This window comes from Leptopilina heterotoma, unplaced genomic scaffold, assembly GCF_015476425.1.
Source record: "Leptopilina heterotoma isolate Lh14 unplaced genomic scaffold, ASM1547642v1 Lhet_19, whole genome shotgun sequence".
Taxonomy (NCBI): Eukaryota; Metazoa; Arthropoda; class Insecta; order Hymenoptera; family Figitidae; genus Leptopilina; species Leptopilina heterotoma.
Window position 1 is genome coordinate 1076084 of NW_025110908.1, and position 25873 is coordinate 1101956.

A 25873-nucleotide genomic window follows, 5' to 3' on the forward strand; every position below is an offset into this window, starting at 1 on the left:
GAAAGTTTGCTGCAAATTTTCCTCAAGTTTACTACAAAATTATCTGCAAGTTTGCCACGCAAGTTTTCTGCAAATTTGCTCTGCAAACTTGCCACCAAACGGACATTTTGGTATTTACCGCAAGTTTGCTGCAAATTTGCCAGGCAAGTTTTCAAATTTGGCTTTGAAAACTTGCCGCAAATTTGCAGAAAATTATTGTGCTATGTGGGATGTAGGTAGTTAAACGTGACTAAATGAATTAATCAAAAAAAATTGTATTAAAACATCAGTTATTTTTAACTAATTATTAGAAAAAAATATTTTTAACTGATTCAATAATTTTGAGTGTAGAATATAATACATAATGTCAAATGTATAAAATTCACATTAAAATTTACGTGTGTGACGTGACGTTATAGGGGGAGGGGGGGGTCAAGGTTTGTGACGAAGTGTGACATAGGGGGAGGGAGGGGTTAAAAATGGTCAAAAATCGCGTGACGTATTATGTGTACGGCCCCTTAGATGTTTCTTGGCTCGGTGAAACTAGCGACACGCAGGCCGCCAGCCATCAGAAAAATCCAAAGGCGCCGACACACATAGTAGCGCGGTGGCCCTATACGGTTCAATAATCGCAAAAACATAACAAACGCTAGCCACTACAGTTTATAGAAAAAATTACAATAGTCACATTTTAAAGAGCAATAATCCCCCTTAAATTTGTGACCAAGAAATAAAAATTTGGTCTAAAATTGTTCCAGTTATGAATTTTTTTTCGATTTATTTTTCAATTTTCGTTTTTCTGATACGGGCGGGTGGGGACGCTGGCTATCAAAAATTTTCTAAACATATTCTTATTGGTCCAGTGACAAGAAGCATTAATCCCTTTTCAATTTGCGACCAAGAAACAAGAATTTGGTCGAAAATTGTTCGAGTTATGAATTTTTTTTAAACTTTTTTTTCAATTTTCGTTTTTCTGATACGGGCGGGCGGGGACGCTGACTATCAAAAATTTTTTAAACATATTCTTATTGGTCCAGTGACAAGAAGCAATAATCCCTCTTTAATTTGCGACCAAGAAACAAGAATTTGGTCGAAAATTGTTCGAGTTATGAATTTTTTTTAAACTTTTTTTTCAATTTTCGTTTTTCTGATACGGGCGGGTGGGGACGCTGGTTATCAAAAATTTTCTAAACATATTCTTATTGGTCCAGTGACAAGAAGCATTAATCCCTCTTTAATTTGCGACCAAGAAACAAGAATTTGGTCGAAAATTGTTCGAGTTATGAATTTTTTTTAAACTTTTTTTTCAATTTTCGTTTTTCTGATACGGGCGGGTGGGGACGCTGGTTATCAAAAATTTTCTAAACATATTCTTATTGGTCCAGTGACGAGAAGCATTAATCCCTCTTTAATTTGCGACCAAGAAACAAGAATTTGGTGGAAAATTATTTAAGGGAAAAATTATTTAATTTTAGACCAAATTTTTATTTCTTGGTCACAAATTAAAGGGGGATTATTGATCTTTAAAATGTGACTATTGTAATTTTTTCTATAATCTGTAGTGGCTAGCGTACGTTGATTTTGCGTTGATTGAACCGTAAAGGGCCACCGCGCTACTATGTGTGTCGGCGCCTTTGGATTCTTCTGATGGCTGGCGGCCGGCGGGTCGCTTGTTTCACCGAGCTCAAGAATTCAATTATTTTCAAAAATTTCAATAAAATCGTTTAAAATAATTCAATTATTTTCATAAATTTTTTTAAATTATTTATTAAAATTCAATTATTTTCATAAAAATTAAAAGTTCTCGAAAGAATTCAATTATTTTTAAAAATTTCAATAAAATGCTTCAAAGTAATTCAAGTATTTTCTAAAATTTTTTTAAAATTCTATTTAAAAATTCAATTATTTTCATAAAAATTAAAATCTTCGCAAGAATTCAATTATTTTCTAATTCAATTTTAATAAAATTTCTAGAAAGAATTCAAGTATTAATGTCAAATAATAAAATTCTTTACAAGAATTCAATTATTTTCTGAAATTTTAATAAAATTCTATATACAATAATTAAATTCTTTTAATTTCAATATAAAATTATAAAAGTTACGAAACTTTATAACATTTTTTTAATAAAAACAAATACTACTTAATCGGATTTTGCATTAATAAAAATTTTTTTCTGCAATAATTTATAAATATCTATTTTTATGTTTTAAACTGATAAATTTAACTTACAAATTAATATTATGCATTTGCTGAGCCTTGAACCCTGTACATATACAGGGAGAGTAAATAAAGTTTTAACTTACAAATTAAATTACGATTATTAATTGCAAACAGTTGTGTTTAATTAATTTCTGTTAATATTTAAACTACGAAACATTCAATTAGAATTTAATTAATTAATTGATTCAAAACATTTAGACAAAGAGAAAATTATCAAAAATTTAGAAAATAAAAAGCTATCAAAAGCAACTAATTTCAAACTCCGAATAGACTTTCAAAATACGATTATTAATGTTGATGATGATTTTAATTATATAAATATATAAATTATATTTTAAATCGTATTTTAAATTATATTTTATAATTTTTGGTTTTAATTATAAAAATATAAAAAAATTTTAAAATGTTTTTCGTTTGTAAAATGAAATAAGTAATAAATTATATAAAAGCAGAATCAGTAAATTTTTTTCTGTAAGGATTACTTATATCACATCAGGAAACTACCCCTCTGAATCGTGAAGTGACGATAACAGCCGGGGGTTTCTGAAACTAATTGGTTAGTTGGATGGTTCAACAACCATGAAATATACATAGATCATACCTGACTAGGAGATCAAGTTACTTCGTCTAAATGAAATGTGCTATAGTTTTCGAAGATAACGTCACAACTACCTGGAAGAAGATCTGACAGCTTTTTTCCACATTCAAACTTATTTTATGTGAATAACATTCAAAAGTGGATTTTCACGTTTTAAATTCTTTTTCAACACTCTAATTTTCTTTTAAAACAAAACCTTCTCTTTTTTTAAACGAGAATGTAAAAATTAAAAGAAAAATAATCATCGTTTCACGGTAAAAAAGCACAGGCCTCGGATCCAAAAAAACAGTCGCTTTAGTAGATTAAAAATACAAAAAAGTCGAAAAAGTCGTTTGTTTAATTCAGTGTCATCAGAAAAATTTAATTTTTGATTCTTCTGATCGTTCACTGATTTATAAATTTAATTATTTAAAACTTTAATAATTTCGTTAAATAAATATTTAAATACTTCTTGTTTATTTTTATACGGGAATAAAATTTTAAAAATTTCTATTTAAAACCCTTTTGAAATTTAATAACTTCTAAAAATTACAACTTTAATTCTCTTAAAATTCAATTATTTTCTACAATTTCTAATTAAACTTCTTTTCGAAATCAATTATTTTTAATAATTTTCCAAAAGTTCTTAGAGAATTCAATTATTTAAATACAACTTAGTTGTTGTGAATTTGTTGTAAAAATGTATTTAAAAATATTGAAAATAATAGAATTTTAAAAAATTAGAATGCAAAAATTCTAAGAATTATTTTTATCAAAAATATTTTTATACAATTTTTTTAGTTATAGCTAATTTTCATTAATTACCACTTTTAAATTTACACTTGAAGATTTTTCATTAAAATTTTTGAGAAATTAATTATTTTCAAAATTAGCAATTAAAATTCTTTTAAAGTTTATTTTCAAAAATTTTTATCAAACACTTTGAAAAAAATCAATTATTTTCAATTAAATTTTACAAAATTTCAATTATTGAAATTCTTTCTTATTGTAAATTTTCAAAAATTTATTTAGTAATTTATAAAAATAGTTGAATTGTTAAAATGTTTCGAAGAAATTATTAAAACGTTTAGGAAATAATTGAATTTCACGGAAATATTTGAAAATAATTGTATTCCTCCGAGAAATTCAATTAAAGATGTTTTGAAAATAATTGAATTCCTGCAAACAATTTTACTATTTATAAAAAATAATTGAATTCTTGCGAAAGAATTTTACCATTTATAAAAATAATTGAATTGTTTCTAAGGATTTATTAAGATTTTAGAAAATAATTGAATTTATTCGAAATATATTAAAAATATGGTTTTAAAAATTAAATTCTTCCGAGGAATTTAATTTCAATTATATTTTCAAAATTTGCAATTAAAATTCTTCAAATGTTGATTTTCAAAAATTTTTATAAAACACTTTAAAAAAATCAATTATTTTTAATTAAATTTTACAAAATATCAATATTTCTTGAAACACTTTTCAATAGTAAATTTCGAAAATAAGTTGCATTTTATACTAAAAATTATTGCAATATTCGGAAGAAAAGAAAAATTTAGAAATATGTAAATAAATACCAGTTTTAATAATATAATTTAGAAATAATTAAATACTCGTTTAAATAAACGAATTCTATGAAAATAAATTAAAAAAGTACATTTCTTTTTAATGATATCACTTAATAGATCAATTTACGCATGAGAAGATGAATATTCGTAGAAGAATCATTGTGCGATTGGCTGGCAATAATTTGCAATCTATAAGTTTCGAACGAAACAAATGCTTTTAATTTGAAAAATAACTTACATTTGTCTGCTTCGTGACAAAAAAATGGCCTCGTTTTGTTGCTGATTGATTCCCTTCCTCACTTTCATCTTTTACACTCCAATCGCTGCACCCCAAACCACTCACAGCTCGTTGCACATCAGATTGATCCTCCTATTAGACATTGTTTTTTAAATTAATACTATTGATTTCGCTCAATTCCATTTACAAAAATAAAAAATATTTTCTGTAAGTATTTCACTATAAAATTTTTAATGTTCAAAACAAAAATAAATATTTGTTAACAAAAATCAAATTTTAACGAAATAGGAAAAAAACTATAAACTATAAATTAAATTTTTCATAACTATAAAACATGAAGACATCGATAACTCCGAGTCTTCGACTCGGAGCGATCGATTTCTTCATGTTTTATAATAATTAAAGATGACCGAGTGATAAAATCATTATCAATTCAATTATTATTTTTTCAAGAATTTTTAAATAAAATTCTTCTTTAAATCCATTATTTTTAATAATTTTCGAAAAAGTTCTTTGACAGTTTTCAAATCCATTTATTTACAATGCTCAATTTTACAAAATTTTAATTATTCGTAAATTCTTCAATCCAATATATGTATTATAGAAAATAAATGAAATTACTCGATCAGTTTTATTATTTGTGAAAATAATGGAATCACTAAGAAGAATTTTAATTTTTTTGAACAATATTTAATTTTTGCGAAGAATATTATTACTTTTGAAAATAATTAAATCTCTGCAGTAATTTGTAACTTTTCCAAAATTTTTTTTTTTTCGTGTTTTAAACTAAAATTATTCTTTAAATCAATTTTACAAAATTTCAATTATTCGTCAATTCTTCAATTTTATATTATATTAGAAAAATAAAAAACTTGAAATAATTTCAAAAAATATTCGAATAAACTTTATCAAAAAAATTAATTCCACAAAATTGTTAAAAATTTAGTTGAAAATGAGACAATTGAGTTTTGAAACCTTTTCAAAATTCAATTATTTCTAAAAATTCAAGCTCTAATGCTTTTAATATTCAATTTTAATCTAAAATTTTAACTCAAATCTATTTTTAAATCAAGTTTTTTAAAAAATTCGTCTAGAATTAAATTGTATTTAAATACAAAAAAAAAATTTATTGAATAATTGCATGTTTCTCAAAATTGAATTCTTAGAAAGAATTTAAATCAATACATTTTTAAATAACTGAATTATTCTTTTTGACGAGTTTTAATAAAATTTTTAAGAATTTTTTGCAATAATTACATTTTTCAAAGACTTCGATGAAAATTGTATTAAAAAGTATTGAAATTAGGCGATGATTTTTATTAATTATAAATATAATTGAATTCCTAAAAAGAATTTTATTATTTATGGAAATAATAGAATTTCGGAAAGAATTTTACTAAAATTCCGAAAAATAATTGAATTCTTGTGATGGTAATTGTTATTAATGGAAATAATTGAATTTTGGAAAGAATTTTACTAAAATTCCGAAAAATAATTGAATTTCTGTGAAGAATTTTATTACTTTTGAAAATAATTGAATTCTTGTGAATAATTAAATCTGTAAAGAATTTTTCTTGAAATTCCTAAAAATAATTGGATTTCTTTTAATAATTTTATTATTTATGAAGATAATTGAATTGCTGACAGGATTTTTGTTAAAATTCTTGAAAATAATTGAATTGTTGGAAATAATTAAATTTCTGAGAAGAATTTTATTATTGATAAAGATAATTGAACGTTTAAAAAAATATATTATTAAAATAGTAGACATTCAAAATCATTGAATTGAGGGAAATTTTTTGAAAATAATTGAATTTCGGAGAAGACTTTTATTTTTATGAAAATAATTGGATTTTTGGAACTAATTTTATTAAAAGTTTTAAATATAATTACATTTTTGAGAAATTTGAGATTAAAAATGTATTAAAAGTAATTGAAATTCAGCGTTTAATTTTATTGTTTATAAAAATTAAATTTCTACAAAAAATGTTATTATTAATGGAAATAGTTGAATCTCTGTAAAAAATGTTATTTATAAAAATAATTAAATGTTCGCCTAGAATGTTATTAAATTGTTTTTTAAATAATTGAATTCTTTTGGAAAATTTTATTAAAATATTAAATATTAAAAATTATTGAATTGAGGAAAATTTTGAAAATAATTGAAATTTTATCAAGAATTTTATTAAAATTTTTGAAAATAATTGAATTTCGGAAAAGAATTGAATTATTTTTAAAAATAATTGAAATTTTGACGAGAATTTTGAAAAAATTTGTGAACATAATTGAATTTTTGCAAAGAATTTTATTACTTCTGAAAATAATTGAATTTATGCAGTCATGGGACCATTTTATTTCAATTTTAATTAAATTATTACCAAATCTAGAAACATTGTGTATTAATTAGCAAATTGTGTACTGAATATTAAATTAATACTTAATTAGGAAATATATTTATTATAAAAACAATTTTACCCAAAATATCTACACTGTCAATAAACGATTGTTCTAAATTTCCTAATGTTTAAATTAACCAGAGTTACTTGTTTAAAACTAGTTATTTATGTTCTGCACAAGCTGCAATGGAGTAAGTGATTTTCATTTCCCTTTGACAAGCTCCGTTTCCCTGGTTACTAAAATACATCTAAGCCGGACTTTCATTAAAATACAGGGAAGCCTATTTTCATAAATGATTTCCATCCACTTGTAAATTATGTAACATTGAACACCTTCGTTTTTTCTATAAAAAAAATACTAACTTTACAAGAGTTTATTATTTGAAGCAATAAAGCAATATCGAAATTGGAAAAAAAAGTTATATTTTTCATATTTCGATATCCAATTATTAACTACATATATTGAAATCGTTATATTGCTTCAAATAATAATTTATACGTTTACTTTTCAGAGTACAGTAATAACATGAGTTGTGGAATCAAAGCTTGTAATTATTCGTTAAATTCTGATTTGCTGGGAACTACTTAAAGCGATGTTTCGATGGTTTGGAAATTATTCCAATCCAATGTAAAACAATGTTAGTATTATTGCTGCTTATGTGTATTTAATAGGCTTTGTTTAATATGCGACAATATACAGTTTAAACGTTTAATTTATTCTTAAGCGAATTTATTGTTACTATGTAATTAATTTTTAGGCGAATTTATTGTTACTAATTTATTCTCAGGCGAATTTCTTACTAATTTACTCTTAGGCGAATCAATGATAGAAAATAAACGCGTCGGTGAAAACTACTTTCTTTTCTTGTTCTACAATGTAAATTGGTGTTCAACTACATATCGCAAATGAAAGTAAACAATTCACCACCCATTTCACTAAGAAGCAGTATAAAGGTTATATTGACTCTATGGCACCAGTAATAATTAAAGTACAAACAAACTGTGTATACATACCGAAATTTATTAATTTTTCAATTTCATTTGCTAATATCCCAAACGAATAAACACTAAATTCTCATTTTCATAACACGAGGCACTGATTTTATCAGAAAAACAAACCACAAATGTAACAATTAACTGCAATTAACATTAGCCGTTAAACCGAAACTATTATCTTTATCTAGATAAAATTTGCCGGAATGAGGAAATTGTTTAACGAACTGCTGCCCCCTTGCGACACTTTTTCTAACCTCAAAGTTTTTTAATTTCAAAATATTTGTTTAGAAATTAGTTCAAGAATATTTTGTACACAATAATTTCAATAATAACTTATACAATAATCACCAATTTCAAAAATGGAAAAAACAAATATGAACGTAAAATTATATTTTCTATTATTTGCAAACAATCGTTGGCAATAATAATCGAAAATATAAACGATTGTAAAAAATTTGGCGGTATGCGGAAATTGTTTAACTCACTGCTGCCCCCTTGCGACACTTTTCCTAACCTCAAAGTTTTTTAATTTCAAAATATTCGTTTCAAAATTAGTTTAAAAGTTTATTTTGTACAATAATTTGTATATAAATTGTACAATAATCATCAATTGCAAAAATGGGAAAACAAATATAAACAAACATTTACGGAATTATATTTACGATTATAATTATAAACGATTGTAAAAAATTTGTCAGTTTGCGGAAATTGTTTAAATCACTGCTGCCCTCTTGAGACATGTTTTGTAAACTCAAAGTTGCTCAGTTTATCAATTTCAAAACAATAGTTAAAAAATTAGTTTTGTGTAATAATTTGTAGAATATAATCATAAATTACTGCAGAAATGAAAAAGAAGAATAGAATTGTACATTTATGAAATTATATTTTCGATTATTACTGAAGGAAATTTGCCTGGAAATCTACATTGAAAAAAGAAATGAATATTTATTTTGCTAAAGTAAAACATAACCTCACTTTATCTCAGGAATTGTTTTTAAGAATTCTTATTCAATTTTATGAATTTTATTAAAGTCTGTACCGATTTGCGATTTAGTAATTAATTTTCGGTATTAAATAGTAAATCACGTACTTTAATGAAAATTATCTGTTATCTGGTCTAAAAAAAAAGGAAACTTACGTGCGCGAAAAAACGCTTCGAGAAAACAGCTGTCAAAAGTAAACAAGTTTAATCAAACTCGAATGACTCGAATAAGCAAAAAAATAATTAAATTCTTTTGTCAAAAACAAGTTTCTTTAAATTTTTTGAGAATAATGTTTTTTTTAATAATTTTAATTAAAAATTTGAAAAATAGGTAATTCAATTAAACAAAGAATTTTGTCAATTTTTTAAAATAATCTTGTCTGTTCAGAATTATAATAGAAAATTTGATCAATTCAATTTTATTAAAATGTATTGCTACTAATTGAATTTCTGCAAAGAAGTTTACTATTTATAAAAGTACTTGAATCCTTCCAAAGAATGTTATTATTTATGAAAATAATTAAATGTTTGCTTAGAAATTAATTAAAATTTTTGAAAATAATTGAATTGTGGAGAACAGTTTAATTATTTATAAAAAAAAATTGAAATTTTGAGGAGAATTTAAAAAAATTTTTAAACATAATTGAATTTCTGACAAGAATTTTATTACTTTTGAAAATAATTGAATTGTTTTTTAGAATTTTCTGGAAATATTTGAAAATAATTGAATTCTTGTGAAAAATATTTTTTAAAAATAATATTCAAAAGAATTTAGTAAATCTGAAGAATTTTGCTATTTATCGAAATAATTGAATTCTTGAGAAGAATTTTTTTTTTACAGTTTCTAGAAATAATTGAATTCTTTTGACGAATTTTAATAAAATTTTTTAACATAATTACATTCTTCGAGGAATTTGATTAAAATTGTATTAAAAATAATTGAAATTCTGCAATGAGTTTTAGTATTTATGAAAATAATTGAATATATTGCGAAGAAATTTTAAAAAATAAAATAATAATAACGGTGACTAATTTCCCTTGATTATTTTCGAAAAATTTAAATAAAATTCTTTAAACGAATAAAGAAGTTAATTATTTTTAATAGAATGTAAAAAAATTTCAATTATATAAAAAATTTTCAATTATTTGTCTATAAAAATTCAATTATCTTGAAACAACACAATTGAAAAATTTCAAAAATCGATTATTTTATAGAATTATCAAAAAAAATTTGCGAAAATTCAATTTTATTAAAAAATTTAAAGTGTGTTTCTTTTTTTAAATTAACTAATAAAAATTTTAATTATTATTTTCGGTTCAATTTCACAAAATTTCTACTAATTCGATAATTTTTTTTAAATATATTTACGTACTATATTTGAAACATTAACTGGTTTTTTACAATCAAATTATTAATTATTTTTAATTAATTTAAATTTAGAGAACAGTATAAAAATCTAGAAAAATTGAAATAAAAAGCGATTTTTTAAAAACAAATTAAAATAATAAAACTTTTACTCACATTATTTTCTCTTCTTTCCAGAATTGGTGGCCAATTAAAAGAGTCATGGAATCTGCGATCCACAAGTCAACAGTTATTCTTGGAATGAAACTCACAAGGCCACGACGGTAAAGTGCAAAAACCTGTAAAAAAAAAGAAAGACACGAAAAAGATGTAAGTGCTTCTACATTATCTGTGCGGGTGTTCAATGAATGAAGAGAACGTAGGTGGTCCTGATGGATGGGAAAATTGAGAGATGAAAAAAAATTCAATTAATATAATTGAAGTACCAACGAGAGACTCAAGAAAAAAAGGATATTAAATTTTCTCAAAGACTTGATGCATATAAAAATCTTCCATAAACGATTAGAATGCATTATTTCTGAGTTGTGTTTGTCTACTCAGTGAGTAGTAAGTATCAAGATAATGTCAGACTACGAGAGAATACGGCTCGTCGTGCTAGGAGGTGCAGGAGTTGGAAAAAGCGCAATTATCCGCCGGTTGCTTGGCCAAGGATTCACGGACAGATATCGAGCGACTGTCGAAGATCTTTACTCCCGAGAATGCATTCTGGGAACTTTAACGCTAAAAGTGGATCTCCTGGATACTGCAGGTAATTCTGATCAATCAGAGAAATTTACTTTTTTCAAACTGTTCACGGTGAAAGGGGCATAATTATAAAACATGATTACTTGAAGTAGTCGATCACTCCGAGTCTTCGACTTCTTCATGTTTTATAATAATCAATAACAATTAAAGATGACCGAGTGATAAAATCACTATTTTATATTACAACAATATTATTACTGTTACTTCTTCAAAATTATTTTCAAAAATTTCAATTCAATTATTATTTTCTAGAATTTTTAACTAAAATCCGTCTTTAAATTATTAAAACATTAATTTTTAATAATTTTTGACAAAGTTCTTTGAGAATTTTCAAATACATTTTTTTATAATTTAATTTTACATAAATTTCATTGATTATTCGAAAATTCTTCAATTGTATTATAAAAATAAAAAACGGAAAATAAAAAATTTGAAATAATTTCAAAACAAATTCGAATAAAATTTTGAAAAAAATTAATCCTTCAGAATTGTTATAGTTAAAAGTATGAAAAATCGAAATTTTCAAAGATTTTAATTTGAAACCTTTTGAAAATTCAATTATTTCTAAAAATTCAAGCTATAAAGGTTTAATATTCAATTATCTAAAATTTCAACAGAAATTAATTTTTAAATCAATTTTTATTCGAAAATTCTACTAGAATTCAATTATTTAAGTACAAAAATAAATAATTTATTAAATAATTAAATATTTCTTAAAATAGAATACTCACAAAGAATTTTATCGACAAGATTTAAATAATTGAATTCTTTAGACGAATTTTAATAAAAAATTTTTAGTATTTTTTAGAATAATTACATTTTTTGAAGAATTCGATAAAAACTGTATTAAAAATAATTGAAATTCTGCGATGAGTTTTATTAATTATGAACATAATTGAAATTTCAACAAGAATTTTTTTTAATTTTCGAACATAATTGAATTTTTGCGAAGAATTTTATTATTTACGTAAATAATTGAATTTTTTAGAAGAATTTCATGAAAATTTTTGAAAATAATTGAATTATTACATAAAATTTTTTTTAAATATAATTAAATTCTTTTATTGAAAAATTTTATTAAAATAGTAAATATCGAAAATAGTTTAATTCAAGGGAATTTTTTAATACAATTGAAAATTTGTCAAGAATTTTATTGAAATTTTTATATATAATTGAATTTTACATAGAATTTTATTAAAATTTTGGAAAATAATTGAATTTTGGAGAAAAAAGTTATTATTTCTAAAGATAATTGAGATTTTTAAGAAAATGTAAAAATGTTTTAAATATAATTGAATTCTTACGAAGAATTTTATTACTTTTGAAAATAATTGAATTTCTGCATTAATTTCCAAAATACGTTCTATAAAGCTTTTAATTTTCAATTGTTACCTAAAAGTTTCAACCAAAATTCATTTTTAAATCAATTTATGTTAAAAAATTGTAGGAGAATTCAATTATTTAAATACGAAAAAAAAATAATTTATTGAATGTTTCTTAAAATTAAATTCTTGTAAAGAATGTTATCAACAAATTTTTAAAGAATTGAATTCCTTTATCAAATTTCATTAAAATTGTAGACATTCAAAATCATTGAATGGAGGTAAATTTTTGAAAATAATTTAACTTCTGATGAGAATTTAAAAGAATTTTTGAAAATAATTGAATTTTGGAGAAAAATGTTATTATTTATGAAAAAAATTGAATTTTTGCAACGAGTTTTATTAAAAATTTTTAAGAATAAATACATTTTTAGAGAAATTCGATTAAAAATATATTAAAAGTAATTGAAATTCAACGATGAATTTTATTATTTATAAAAATAATTGAATTCCTAACAAAAATTTTATTATTTATAAAAATGATTGAATTCCTAATAAAAATTTTATTATTTATGGAAATAATTGAATCTTTGTAAAAAATATTATTTACGAAAACAAGTAAATGTTAGCATAAAATTTTATTAAAATCTTTTTTAAATAATTGAAATTTTGACACGAATTTTATTAAATTTTTTGAAAATAATTGAATTTCGTAGAAGAATTTTTGTTATTTATAAAAATAATTGATATTTTGACGAGAACATTTAAAAAATTTTGAACATTATTGAATTTCTGCGACGAATTTTATTACTTTTGGAGATAATTGAATTTTTGAGAAGAATTTTATTAAAATTTTTGAAAATAATTGGATTTCTGAGAAGAATTTTATTGTTGATAAAGATAATTCAAATTTTGACAAGAATTTTTTTAAGTTTTTGCACATAATTGAATTTCTGCAAAAAATGTTATTATTTACGAAAATAATTGAATTTTTCTAGAAAATTTCATTAAAATTTTTGAAAATAATTGAATTAATTTAGTTAAAAAGAAATTATTGTTACAAATAGAAGAAATTAAAGTTTTTGTATTATAATTCGAGGAAATTTCATAGTTTATGAGGCAACCAAAAAAAAAAAATCACCAAAATTCAGAATTTTCTCATGAATTCTAAAAAAAAAATTAATTTTTTTCTTGTACTTTTCATAAAAATCCCTGACTTTTTCCTGACCTGTGACAACCCTATTTAAAAGCTTCCTGTTTTAGAATATGAAGATAATTATAATATTCAGGTAAATATCGAAGTATTTTAGAAATATTAAAATAAATTAATATTCTGCAGGAGACTTACAATTTCCGGCCATGAGAAGGTTGAGCATAGCAACAGCTCATGCCTTCCTTTTGGTTTATGCCACAACATCACTACCAAGTTTCGAATGCGTCAAACGGTGTTTTGAGGAAGTCCGAGAACAAAGGCCGGATTTTCAGGTATTAGAGCGATAAATATGCGTACAATACCGTATAACTGCATTTCAAATGATAGAGGATACAATCCTTTCTGAAATAATAGGGAATTAAATACATATATATATGTATATGTGTATTTATAATCATCCAAAGAATAGAACTCTTAAAAATATGCCATCTTTTCAAACAAACACTTTCTAAACATAAACCATTTTATTCTTTCATAAGCTAATATTCCCCAGTCACTGAATTCATAATTTTATATTAAAATCCCCTGAAAATTCAATTAAATTTCAATTATAAAGATATTTAAAATTTTCTCGCATATAATATTGACACACATTTATTTTCCACTTGTTATTTCCACTTATGTGAGCTCCATTATTTTGAATATAAAGCGCATGCTATTTGACAATTAGAGAACTTAAATTGAGAATAAACTTTTATTACTTTTAAAACATATTTAACGGTTTTGTTTTATTCCTTTGTGACAGGAAGTACCCATAGTCGTAGCGGGAAATAAATTGGATCTCGCAACAACACGAAGGGAAGTTGCTATTGAGGATGTGAGTGAATGGCTTTTCTGTGAACTTCCCAAACTCAGGGCCAAAGTCATTGAGTGTTCCGCTAAAGACGACTATAACATTAAAGACATCTTTAGATGTTTCGTAACTCTCTCTAGAATTGTTCCTAAAAATCCTACCGGAGAAACTGACGAGTCCGGACTTAGAAGAAGATGTTCAGCATATGGTTCCCGAAGGTATTTTTTTTTTCTTTTTTTTGCCTCACTTTTATAAAAAGAAAAAAAGCCCAAAGTAATTTGCAACTCTATTCTCTTCTCCTATAAAATTATACTTTCTTCTTTATTCGCATTTCTAACTTTTATCAGATATTTTACAAAACTTTCGTCTAATAAGAATAATTTACAACAGAAATATTTTTACTAAATCGAAAAAGCTTCATCTACATTATTAAAAATAGTTTCTGCACTTTTATACTCGAAATTTTTTAACTCAAACGTAATTGAAATCAATCGAGGAAAAAAATTATATAAGTGGAATTCATTAATAATTTTTTTCTTTCACAAATCTTGAATTTCAAGGTCAGGTAGTCCTAGCAAAACCGGAAGCACTACTTCAGGAAGTCCTCAACAAGTTCTGGCAGCACAAGGTTCAAGCGTTGTGACTGTCGTTGAAGAGGTGAAAAGTAAACCTCGAAGTAGGAGTCTCATCAGACGAGCTTCCAGAAAAACAAAGCAACAAATCAGAGACGCTCATTCAGATGATTGCAATATTTCCTAAAAATTATTATTCACAATAATGCCAAAACCTTCAAATCAAAATATCCCATTACAAGTGAGTATTTATATTTGCAAAAAAAAAATAAATTTCCCCACTAGTTTATAATTCAAATTGAGTTTAAATTATATTATCCAATAAACAAATTATTATTATTCTACAAAAAGAAAAAGTTTTTTTAAATTTACTGAAATTGAAAGAGGAGAAATTTATTCATATAAAATTTTTAATGAAGTCACACCGTTGCACGTTTTTCACAATCACTTTTTTAATTAATGTATTTTAATTGAAACTCTTTCCCCATTTTTCGATCATATAATGATTTACATTATTCAGTTTTTAAATTTCATAATTATTTCTCTGCGTGGAATATTATACATTTTTTTTTTTTTTGTTATTTTGAAAATGGTCTAGTTTGGAGCAATATTCTCTTTTTTAATTTAACTATTAAATATTAATAATTAAAAGAAAAAAAAATCTTTACTCTATTAATAAATTAAGTATAAAATATAAATATCACAGTTTTTCTGAGGATAGCAAATTGAGACAAAATACAAATCAAAAAAGTTGCGAATTGGATTCGTTTTTGTCTCAATTTGATATTCTTAGAAAAACTCAAATCAATTTATAATTCTAAACGGAAAATTATTTTAAAATTATAATTGTTTAATTTTTCCCAAAGTTCTGATCGTTCAAATCGACGAAATTTTTTTATCTAATACCAGCAAATCAAAATTTTAAAAACTCACTTACTAAGTACATAATTAATTGTTATTGTTTATGTTTGCAAAAATTTTAATATAATTCTTCTCAAGAATTCAATTATTTTTATAAATAGTAAATTTTTTGCAAAAATTCAATTATTTTCAACAAAAGTTTAATAATAATCGTTTATTTTCTTCCGTTGTTGTAATTTGTTAATGTTTTATAAAATAAATAAAATTTATAAAATTTTCCAAAAGAATTCGATTATTTTCTAAAATTTTAATAAAATTCTTCTCAAAACTTAAATTATTCTTTATAATTATAAAATCTTTGCAAAAATTCAATTATTTTCAACAAAAATCTAATAAAATTTCACGAAAATATACAATTATTTTCCAAAAATTTTTCAATAATTCTTCGCAAGAATTCAATTATTTTTATAAAAGGTAAATTTTTTTGCAAAAATTCAATTATGTTCAACAAAATTTTCATAAAATTTTACGAAAAAATTCAATTATTTTTTTTTAATAGTAAAATCTTTGCAGAAATTCTATTATTTTCTAAAATTTTAATAAATGCTTCGAAAAAATTCAATTATTTCTTTAAATAGTAAAATCTTGCAAAAATTCAATTTTCTTTTATAAATATTAAAATTCTTCTCAGAAATTCAATTATTTTCAATATAATTTTAATAAATCCTTCGAAAAAATTTCAATTATTTTTTTTAAATAGTAAAATCTTTGCAAAAATTCAATTATCTTTTATAAAAAATAATAAAATTCTTCTCAGAAATTCAATTATTTTCAATACAATTTTAATAAATCCTTCGAAAAAATTTCAATTATTTTTAAAAATTTTAATTAATCTTTTGAAAAAATTCAATTATCTTCTATAAATAATCAAATTCTTCTCAGGAATTTAATTATTTTTCAACCCACTTTTAATAAACTTTAATAATAAAATATTTAATTATAATTATTAACAGACACAATTATTTTCAAAAGTTGAAAAATTTTTTTGCTTAATTCAATTATTTTCGAAATTTTTAATTAAAATTTGATTAAAAAAACTACATTATTTTCAAACAAACTTAAAGAAACTCTTCAAAAGAATGTATTTATTTAGAAAAACTCTAATAAAATTGTTGAAAATAGTATAATTTTCTATCAATAATTTTAATAAAATTTTAATAGTAAAATTATTAATTACAATATAATAACAAAGTCGATTATATTCAATAAATTAAAGAAATTTTTTGAAAGAATCCAATTATTGTCAAAATCTTTAATAGTGTCTATTTTTCGAAAGAATTTAATTATTTTCTATATATTTTAATAAAATTTCTCGAATAAATTACATTATTTTAGAAAATTAAAAAAAAATTGTAATAAAATTCTGATTTTAGAATTATATATTTTAATTATTTACTAAAAATTTTAATGAAATTTAATAATTAAATATTTAATTTAAATTATTAAGGAACAAGATTATTTTTAAAACTTGAAAGAAATTGTTCATATAAATTCAATTATTTTCAAAATTTCAATTAAAATTATCGAAGAAACTTCATTTTTAAAAAAAATTCAAAGAAATTCTTCAAAAGAATTTAATTATGATGTTTAAAAATATCAATTTTAAGTGGAATTACAGTTCTAATTTTCAAAAATAATCAATTATTTTATCACTTATTTTTGTATACAAATAATTGAATTCTCGCACAACTTTTTTAGAACAATTGATTTGAAGAAGAATTGCGGTTAAAGTTTTAGAAAATAACTGAAGAATTGGAAGAATTACAGTTTTAATTTTTGGAAATAATTAAATTTCAAAAGGTTTTACATATATGGAAAGTATTTTGAAACTTTTATTTCTGGTGAGAAAAGATTTGAAAAAAAATAAATTATATAAAAATTTACTAGCGATTCTAAAGTTCCGAACGTTCAAATGAACAAAATTTATTTATTTCTTTATCGAATGAATTTTTTTATTAAAATAATTTTGCGTTACTGTAAAAAATATTATTTATAAAGTTTCTAAATGTGAAATTTAATTTTTTAATTTTTATTGCAATGAGTAATTTACAGAGATATGTTTATTAAAAAATATTTCGTTTATTTGAACGCTCAAAACTTGTGCATCATATTTACTAAATAAAATGGAAAATATAAATGAAATATTTTTACTTAATTAAGAATTATTCGAAAGAAATTTTTTCTATTTGATCGTTCATTATTAACGTATTTTTTAATATAGAATAATTTTTATTTTTTAATAATTTTTTTATTTTTAATTTTTTTTTACAGAGTAATTTTTTTTTTTTTTTGGTAAAAAAAAATTAAAGCAAGTAACAAAAACATCGTCGTTTATTTGAACGTTCGGTACTTTAGAAAAATATTCCTTAAAAAATTTACTAATGAAAAATACAATTAAAACAGGGTTCAGTTACGAATTTCAAGAAAAGATTTAATGGATGATTGAAACAGGATATCAGGAAACAATTTTTTAGAAGAAGGAATTAAATAAGAAAAATGAATAGTTTTGAAAAAGAAAACTATTATTTGAGAGCCGACGAAAAATATTAAATATTTCAATATATTGAAGTTTACACTTGGAAAAAAAAGAAGGAGGAATTTTGAAATGTAAAACTAGAAGGACTGCATCATTAAATTGTGAAACTTGATTCCAAGAAAGAACTGAATGTTCAAAAGACAAAGTCAAAAGAAGTGAAGGAAGAAGACGAAGACTGATCTGAAATATGGGTATATGCACCAAGAAATCAAAAGGAAAACAGAAAAATAAGAGCAAAGGTAAGATTTGCAACATCAAACGAGACTTCATATCTTACTTTTCCTCTATTCTATAGTCTTATCGATCGTTACTATATAAAATGGAAAAATGAATTTGCATACAACTTCTTATCAATTAAAAATACGCGTATTTCACGTACTGTTAAAAATCCAAATTTTCACAAAAAAAGTGTATTTGACCAAAAAATAAAAACACTAATGTTTACAATTCATTCTATTTGAAAAAATAAACATTTTCTTTTGCATAATTTATCCACCAACAAAAAATTTCATTTTTACAAATTATAACATAAAAACAATTTTTTTTTCCTTATCAATTTTTTACAAATTTTTACCCACTTAAAAAGTAATTTACATAAATTTTATTAACGCCAGCAAAAAGGGATACAATCCCTCTCTCATATGTGATGTATCAAAATCATTTCTGCCATTCGATAATTTTTGTAATTACAAAGAAAAAAGTTATTAAAACAAAAAAAAAAAATATCCGCCCAACCAAACGTTAATTGATAGAGTTTCTTAAAAAAAAAACAAAAAAAAAATGTTTGCGAGTATGAATGTGTGCGTGCAATAATAAATTCGTATTTCATATTATAATAGAGTTATTTTAAAACGTCAATGATGCAGTGAAAAAAATTGCCTTTAATTAGGAATCTTGTATACTAAAAAAGTAATTTTCATTAAAAATGAATTTTTTCCCAATGCAGAAAAGAATCCAAATTAATTAAGTATTCTCGAGAATAAAAAGAAACTTTTTAATTACTCGTTTAGAGAAACTCAGTGAAAAGATTCATTCTCTTTTTTTTTATAATATATAGTTCTTAAAGTGTGACATTAATATCAAATAGAGAAAAATCGCAAAAATAAAGTAAATATGAAATTAAAAAATTTTTATTTTTCATTCATAGTTTCGAAAAATAGCAAAGCTATTGAAAATTAGAGAGGAAATTATGAAACTAAACAGAATATTCTGAAAGTTAATCAATTTTCTTATTAATTTCCGAAAAAAAGTAAATTACAAAAATTTCTTAAAAAAATATTTTTAAATATTTAAAGTGATTTTAGAATATTACTTAAATGTACAGGCCTCGGATTGAGTTTAACGAACAAAAAAAGTCGCTTTACTTGATTAAAAATAGAAAAAAAAAGTCGAAAAAGTCGTTTATTTAATTTAGTGTTGTCACAAAAATTTTATTTTTTATTTCCCTGATTCTTCACTGATTTTTAAATTCAGTTAATTAAAACTTGTATAATTTTGCTAAATAAATATTTTAATACTTCTTATTTCTTCTTTCACAGGAAATAAAATAAAAAAAATTTCAACTTCTGAAATTTAATGATTTCTAAAAATTAAAACTATAACCTTTCCAAAAATTCAATTATTTTCTGTAATTTTTAACTAAACTTCATTTTTAAATCAATTGATCTATATTAATTTTTAATAATTTTCCGAAAATTTTTCGAGAATTCAATTATTTAAATACAAAAATTCAATTTCTTATAATAATTGAAACTGTCCATTTTTTTAAAGATATTAAGGTAGAATATTTTCAAAAATTTTAATAAAGAAATTCGTAAAATTAAGTATTTAAAAATATTTCTAAATAATTTTTGAAAGACAATAGTTTTACAATCATACAATTATTAAAATTGATTTTGAATAAAGATTTTGACAAATTTCAATTTTTTGAACATTTGTCCAAATAATTGAAATATGGCAAAATCTTTTAAAAAATAATTGAAATTTAGTAAAATCTTTGAAAAATAAATAAAATTTAGTAAAATCTTTGAAAAATAATTGAAATTTGATAAAATCTTTCAAATATAATTGAGTTTTTAAAAAATATTAAAAAATAATCAAATTTTTTGAAGAATTTTATTTATAAATATTTTTTCAAGAATTCCAAAATAGTAAATTTTTAAAAATTTTAATTTACTTTGTTCGAAGGTAATTGAATCTTAAAAAATTAGAACAAAATAATTCAGAGAATTACTTTTTTTCAAAACTATTTTAATATTATTTTTAGAACCTAATTTTCATTAATTTTCATTTTTATTGAATTTACACTTGAAGATTATTCATTAAAATTTTTGGAGAATTTAATTATTTCCAAAATTTTCAATAAAAACTTTTTAAAAGTTATTTTTCAAAAATTGTAACAAAAAATACTTGAAAAAATGATTTATTTTCAATTAAATTTTACAAAATTTCAATTAATAAAAATCTTTTTAATTGTATTTCAAAAATTTAAGTAGAAAAATTATTCAACAAAATAATTCAGAGAATTACTTTTTTTCAAAACTATTTTAATATTATTTTTAGAACCTAATTTTTATTAAATTTACACTTGAAGATTGATTATTCATTAAAATTTTTGAGAATTCAATAAATTATTTCCAAAATTTTCAATTAAAATTCTTTAAAAGTTAATTTTTAAAAATTAATAAAAGTAATAAAATACTTGAAAAAATGATTTATTTTCAATTAAATTTCACAGATTTTCAATTATTCAAAATCTTTTTTAATGGATTTCAAAAATTTAATTAGAAAAATTATTCAAAAATAAATTTTCAAAAGATTTATCCACAGCTATTTTTTATACTGTAAAAATCGAAAAAAGTTGCATTATTTGAAAATAGTTGGAAAAAAGTCGAAAAAGTCATAATATTCATCCGAGGCTTGTATGTATGAATTTATATCGAATTTTTCTTTTAATTTTATCTTTAGTATAATTAAAATATAATTTAAAAAAATATATAGTCTGTAAACCCTTTAGACATGCAAATTTTATATGTTTCATGATTCTATTTAGCTTTAATGTAAATTTACTTTAATTAAAACGAAACCTCATACTAATATGCGCAAAGTTTTTAAAGGTTTACATTATTAAAAAAATTTAAGTATATATTCAGTATAAAAGTAATTTTCTTTCAGATGCGTTAGAATCGTGTGATTAATATTTCGCTAAAAAATTATTTTATGTTACATTTAATTAACGAAAAAAGTTCCTTTTGAAGAATAAATAAAAGATATTTTTTTAAAGTGGAAAAAATAAAAAATGGAAAAAATAAAAACGGAAAAAATAAAAAATGGAAAAAATAAAAATAGAAAAAAAAAATTAGAAAAAATTAAAAAAATAAAAATGGAAAAAATAGAAACAATAGAAATTAAAATTGAAATTTAAATTTAAATTTAAATTGTTTGATTAAATTATTTTATTTGTAAAATCTTTTAAATATTTAAAAATCCTTTTCGTTTCTAAAAAAAAACTCGAGAAATAATAATTATTGAAAGAAGTGATAATTTTCTTTGATTAAATATTAATTATTTTCTTCCCTCGTATAAATTCGATGAAAAGAATTATTCGTTCTTACATCTGTACTTAAAAATAATGACAAGATCAATTATACAGATGACTAAAAATGAGCAAGGATTAAATTATCAAAAGACGTCAAGGCAAAAAAAAAATTAAAATTGATTGGTGTCTTTTGGAAAGACATTTCCTTGAAACTCCATACACATAATACATAGAAAGAGAGAGAGAGAGAATAAAAAAAAAGGTTCTTGATGATGCTGCTTCACTGGTATATCGATTTATTATGTGTTAGTACAACTTTGAAACTTGAGCGAGTCAACCGTATTTATGAACGTTATCTAGGGGTGGACCGACACGACTTCGGATCTCATGAGAGTCTTGAAAGCTTCAAGAGCAGTTTGACTTCCAAAAGCAACGAATCCAATTCACTATTATATATTGCAATCCTTTCACAAGCAAAAAGATTTTTCAGTACAATAATAGGAACATTTAATACATATGCATACGAGAAATATCAAGTAGACTTATTGTTGAAATAAATTCTCAATTATTTTCAATATTCAAATTTCAAAAAAAAAAAAAAAATTTCATTCAAAAAAAAAAAAAAAAAAATAGAAAAAAATCCAAACCTTAAAAAAAGTATTTCACTGTACAAAAATTGGATCAATTTATTAAACCCATAATTCTGTAAATTTGCATTTCGAATTTAAATTTGCATTATTTGAATCGAGTAATAAAGATTCTAACATTTTTGCGCTCTCATAATTTATTCACAATGTTATCAAACATTATTTGTCATTAATCAAAATGTCACAAAATATTTCCTTTTTTTTTCTTTTTTGATAAAATATTCTTTGATAAGAAAATATATTGTATATTAAGTTGTAACATTTATCGATATAAAAATTATGTATAGGAATATTTATTACTTTCTTTTATCAATATAAGAAAAAAAAAAGTTTAAAAAAAAAATTCTTAGTGTAAAGAATTTCAGGACTCGATTGACCTGATTTCCCTGAATGCAATGCACAAGAGGGATTGATCTAGATTTGAAAATGCTAGTTTCACATTGCAATATTGTCTTGATGTATTCCAAATATCAAATATATTTAGTTTATAAATTATAAACTTGATGCACACACGCATATAAATATTATATCTCAAAGCGCGAAGAGTTCATGTTTATTTATTCATTATTTACTGACAGAATTAATATTTGAAAATATTGAAGTTGCGGTATATTGTTGGAAAAAAAAATATATATACATATATTATATGACTCTGACGATAAATCATTTTATTAAAATTTTTGCAATTAAATTAGTTTTGAGAAAATAAAAACTAATTTTGAAACATCGATTTCAGGATTGACAGAAAAATTTTATTTTGTTTTTCTGGTAACTTTTCCCTGATTTCTAAACAAAATTTTGACTTTTTAAAATTAAAATTCTTATAAGAATTATAAAACATGAAAATATCAATCACTCCGAGTCTTTGACTCGGAGCCATCGAATAATTAAAAATGACTAAAATTTAAATCAATTTTCATTAGAAAATTCTACGAAAATTCAATTGTTTAAATAATACAAAAATGCATAATTTATTGGATAATTACAAATGCTTCTTAAAATTGAATTTTCATAAGGAATGTTGTCAACAAATTTTTATATAATTAATTTCTTTTGACGAACTTTAATAAAACTTTTAAGAATAATTACACTTTTCGAGAAATTCGATTAAAATTGTGTTAAAAATAATTAAAATTCTGCAATGTGTTTTATTATTTAGGAAAATAATTGAGTTCTTAAAAACAATTTTATTATTTATGAAAATAATTGAATCTCCGTAAAAAAATTTATTGTTTATAAAAATAATAATTGAATTCTTTTAAAAAATGTTATTAAAAGAATAGTAATTGAAAATAATTAAATTAAGAAAAATTTTTTAAAATAATTGAATTTCAAACGAATTTATTATTTACTGTTAAAGATTATTGAAATTTTGACGAGAATTTTTTAAAATTTTTGAACAAAATTGAATTTCTATGAAGAATTTTTTTATTTCTGAAAATAATTGAATTTCTGCAATCATTTGTAAAATTCCCAATATAATGCTTTTAATATTCAATTATTTTCTAATATTTTAACTAAAATTCATTTCTAAATCAATGTTTATTAGAAAACTGTACTTCAATTCAATTATTTAAAAACAAAAATTACTAAATTATTGGAAGGAAATCTATACAAAAACTTGTAAATAATTGAATTCCTGTGAAATTTTTTTAAAAATAATTGAATTCTTCTGGAAAATTTTATTAAAATAGTAAATATCGAAAATCACTCAATAGAGAAAAATTTATGAAAATAATTGAAATTATGCCAAGAATTTTATCAATTTTTTTTTGAAAATAATTAGATTTTGGAGAAGATTTTTTTTTAAATAATTGAAATTTTGACAAGATTTTTTTTTTAATTTTTGACAATAATTGAATTTTAATTAAGGATTTTATTACTTTTCGAAAATAATTGAATTTCTGTAATCATTTGCAAAATTCATGCTATAATGCTTTTAATATTCAATTATTTTCTAAATTTGTAACTAAAATGCATTTTTAAATCAATTTTTATTAGAAAATTCTACGAGAATTCAATTATTTAAATAAAAAAAAATTAAATTATTGTAAGGAAATTTATACAAAAATTTGTAAATAATTGAATTCCTGGGAATTTTTCTTTTTTTAATAATTAAATTCTTTTGGAAAATTTTATTAAAATAGTAGATTTTTGAAAATCATTCAATTAAGAAAAATTTATGAAAATAATTGAAATTTTGAGAAGAATTTTATTAAATTTTTTTTAAATAATTGAATTTCGAAGAAGAATTTTATTATTTATAAAGATAATTGAATTTTATATGAGAATTTAAAAAAAATTTTAAACATAATTGAATTTTTACGCATAATTTTATTAAAATTTGTATAAATAATTGAATTCCTATATAAAGAATATTACTATTTATGAAAATAATTGAATTTTTACGAAAAAATTTATACAAAAAGTTGTAAATAATTGAATTCTTGAAAATCAATGAGTTGATGAAATTATTTAAAAATAATTGTAATATTGTCAATAATTTTACTAAATTTTTTAAAAATAATTGAATTTCGAAGAAGTTTTATAAAAATAATTGAAATTTTGACAAGAATTTTATTAAAATTTTTGAAAATAATTGAATTTTTATTGAAGAATTTGTTTACTTTTCAAAATAATTGAATTTCTTCAATTATTTCCAAAATTAATGCTATGTAATGTTTTTAATAAGTACTCAATTGTAATATAAAATTTTAACTAAAATACATTTTTTAATCAATTTTTATTAGAAAATTTTAAGAAAATTCAATTATTTAAATACAAAAATAATTAATTTATTGAATACCTAATTGAATTTTTCTCAAAATTGAATTCTCATAAAAAATTTTCTCAACAAATTTTTAAATAATTGAATTCTTTCAACATTTTTTAATAAAATTTTTAAGAATTATTACATTTTTGCGAAATTCGATAAATATTGCATTAAAAATAATTGAAATTCTTCAATTAATTTTATTATTTATGAAAATAATTGGATTTCTAAAAAGAATTGTATTATTTCTTAAAATAATAGTAATAATTAATAATAATTAAAATATTCGTCCGAAACCGAAAGGTATGGACTATGAATAAATAAATAATAATAATTAAAATAATAACTGTATAATATAGAATACCGGGCCTCTTTTTGTTTTAGTAAATAAATCCTCGAATTGCAAAAATTTCAATAAAATGTTTTCTCCAAGAAATCGAAATTTAAAAAATTATGAATAAAATTTTAAAAAAATTATCA

At 21.7% G+C, this 25873-nt stretch overlaps 1 protein-coding gene and 1 long non-coding RNA gene across 2 annotated transcripts in view; one reads left to right on the plus strand and one right to left on the minus strand.

Moving 5' to 3' along the window:
* LOC122500695 overlaps positions 1–10600 on the minus strand; it is a 45934-nt gene extending 35334 nt beyond the window's left edge. Inside the window, exons 1-2 of the long non-coding RNA XR_006301506.1 lie at positions 10491–10600; positions 4595–4726 (exon numbers count right to left, since the gene is read on the minus strand). This is a non-coding gene — a long non-coding RNA (uncharacterized LOC122500695). The remainder of the gene's footprint in view (positions 1–4594; positions 4727–10490) is intronic.
* LOC122500694 (GTP-binding protein Di-Ras2) overlaps positions 1–18919 on the plus strand; it is a 148436-nt gene extending 129517 nt beyond the window's left edge. The window contains exons 2-6 of the mRNA XM_043609750.1: positions 10512–11082; positions 13740–13885; positions 14359–14624; positions 14967–15219; positions 18303–18919. Of these exons, the coding sequence (XP_043465685.1) occupies positions 10896–11082; positions 13740–13885; positions 14359–14624; positions 14967–15165 (798 nt within the window). The 5' untranslated portion in view covers positions 10512–10895 and the 3' untranslated portion in view covers positions 15166–15219; positions 18303–18919. The remainder of the gene's footprint in view (positions 1–10511; positions 11083–13739; positions 13886–14358; positions 14625–14966; positions 15220–18302) is intronic.
* Positions 18920–25873: the final 6954 nt, after the last annotated feature.